This window comes from Sinocyclocheilus rhinocerous, unplaced genomic scaffold, assembly GCF_001515625.1.
Source record: "Sinocyclocheilus rhinocerous isolate Xijiao unplaced genomic scaffold, SAMN03320098_v1.1 C36368315, whole genome shotgun sequence".
Lineage (NCBI taxonomy): Eukaryota > Metazoa > Chordata > Actinopteri > Cypriniformes > Cyprinidae > Sinocyclocheilus > Sinocyclocheilus rhinocerous.
This window is the reverse complement of record NW_015779720.1, coordinates 1-1,055: the sequence shown is the minus strand read 5'-3', so window position 1 is coordinate 1,055 and position 1,055 is coordinate 1. Positions and strand designations below refer to the sequence as shown.

At 42.9% G+C, this 1,055-nt stretch overlaps 1 protein-coding gene across 1 annotated transcript; it reads left to right on the top strand.

Moving 5' to 3' along the window:
- Window positions 1-213: 213 nt before the first annotated feature.
- On the top strand, window positions 214-624 carry LOC107735914 (kinesin-like protein KIF20A; the record flags this gene model as incomplete). The annotated part of the gene is made up of 2 exons (XM_016547461.1): window positions 214-352; window positions 434-624. Coding segments are annotated over 2 exons (330 nt in total), but the record flags the coding sequence as incomplete, so codon positions are not given.
- Between the last annotated feature and the right edge of the window lie 431 nt (window positions 625-1,055).

Here is a 1,055-nt window from a genome sequence, read left to right as displayed (position 1 = left end):
GCTCTGTAGGGGTGTTTGGAATGGTTTTTGCTAAATACTTGATAATGTCAAATCACACATCGTTAAAACAACAATTATGATATTATCACAGACCATATATATCGCACTCCCCTAGCATCCACCATGAAGGAAATCATCAATAGTAAAAAAGGCTCACAAAGTTATTTTTACTGACAAGCTTCACTCTGGATGTGACTTTTCTCACTCGTGCAGATTTTTGGAGCGCAGAGCTCTCAGCAGGAGGTTTACGATCACACCATACGGGAGATGGTGCGAGATGTTCTGCGTGGAGAAAACCGGCTCCTCTACACTTACGGTGTGACCAACTCGGGCAAAACCTACACCATACAGGGTAAGACGGCCATGCCAGCTCTGGTCTGATGCACATGTTTCTGTACAGCTGGATGGGTTGTTATTTTCTGTGATTGAGCAGGTGCGGGTGGAGAGGCGGGTCTGCTGCCACGAGCGTTAGTCTCTGTGTTCCTGAAGCTGTCTGGACGACTGTACTCCGCTATGGACCTCAAACCTGTACTGAGCCAGGAGGTCCGTAAACTGGACACGGGAGAGGTCCGTGCTGAGGAGATGCGGCGTGACGCTTTGCTGAGAGAGGTAACACAGATTTAGAGATTTATTTGACTGATAATTAGAGGTGCGTATTTAGACAACGTGTAACAACCCTCTGAAGAGTGTCAAATTCCTCCATCAGACCTTAAAACTACAATCAGTCATTATATTAATTAAGTGGCATGAAGAGTGGGATACATGTACAAACGATAAATGACATGAAATCCATCCTGCAATCTCAAAGACACTTTTAATCTCCCTTAAAACAAGATTTGATCAAGTGGTGTTTACAAGATTGACTCGTGCCTTTTTGATTAAAGTTGAAGACCCAACTCTATGCATGTTTTGCAGCACCCTCTTTCCATTTAAAGGGATAGATCACCCAAAAATGAAAATTCGGTCATTAATTCTGTCATTAATTACGCACCCTCATGTCGTTTTGAATTCACAAATTAAGATATTTTTTATGAAATCCGAGAGCTTTCTGACCC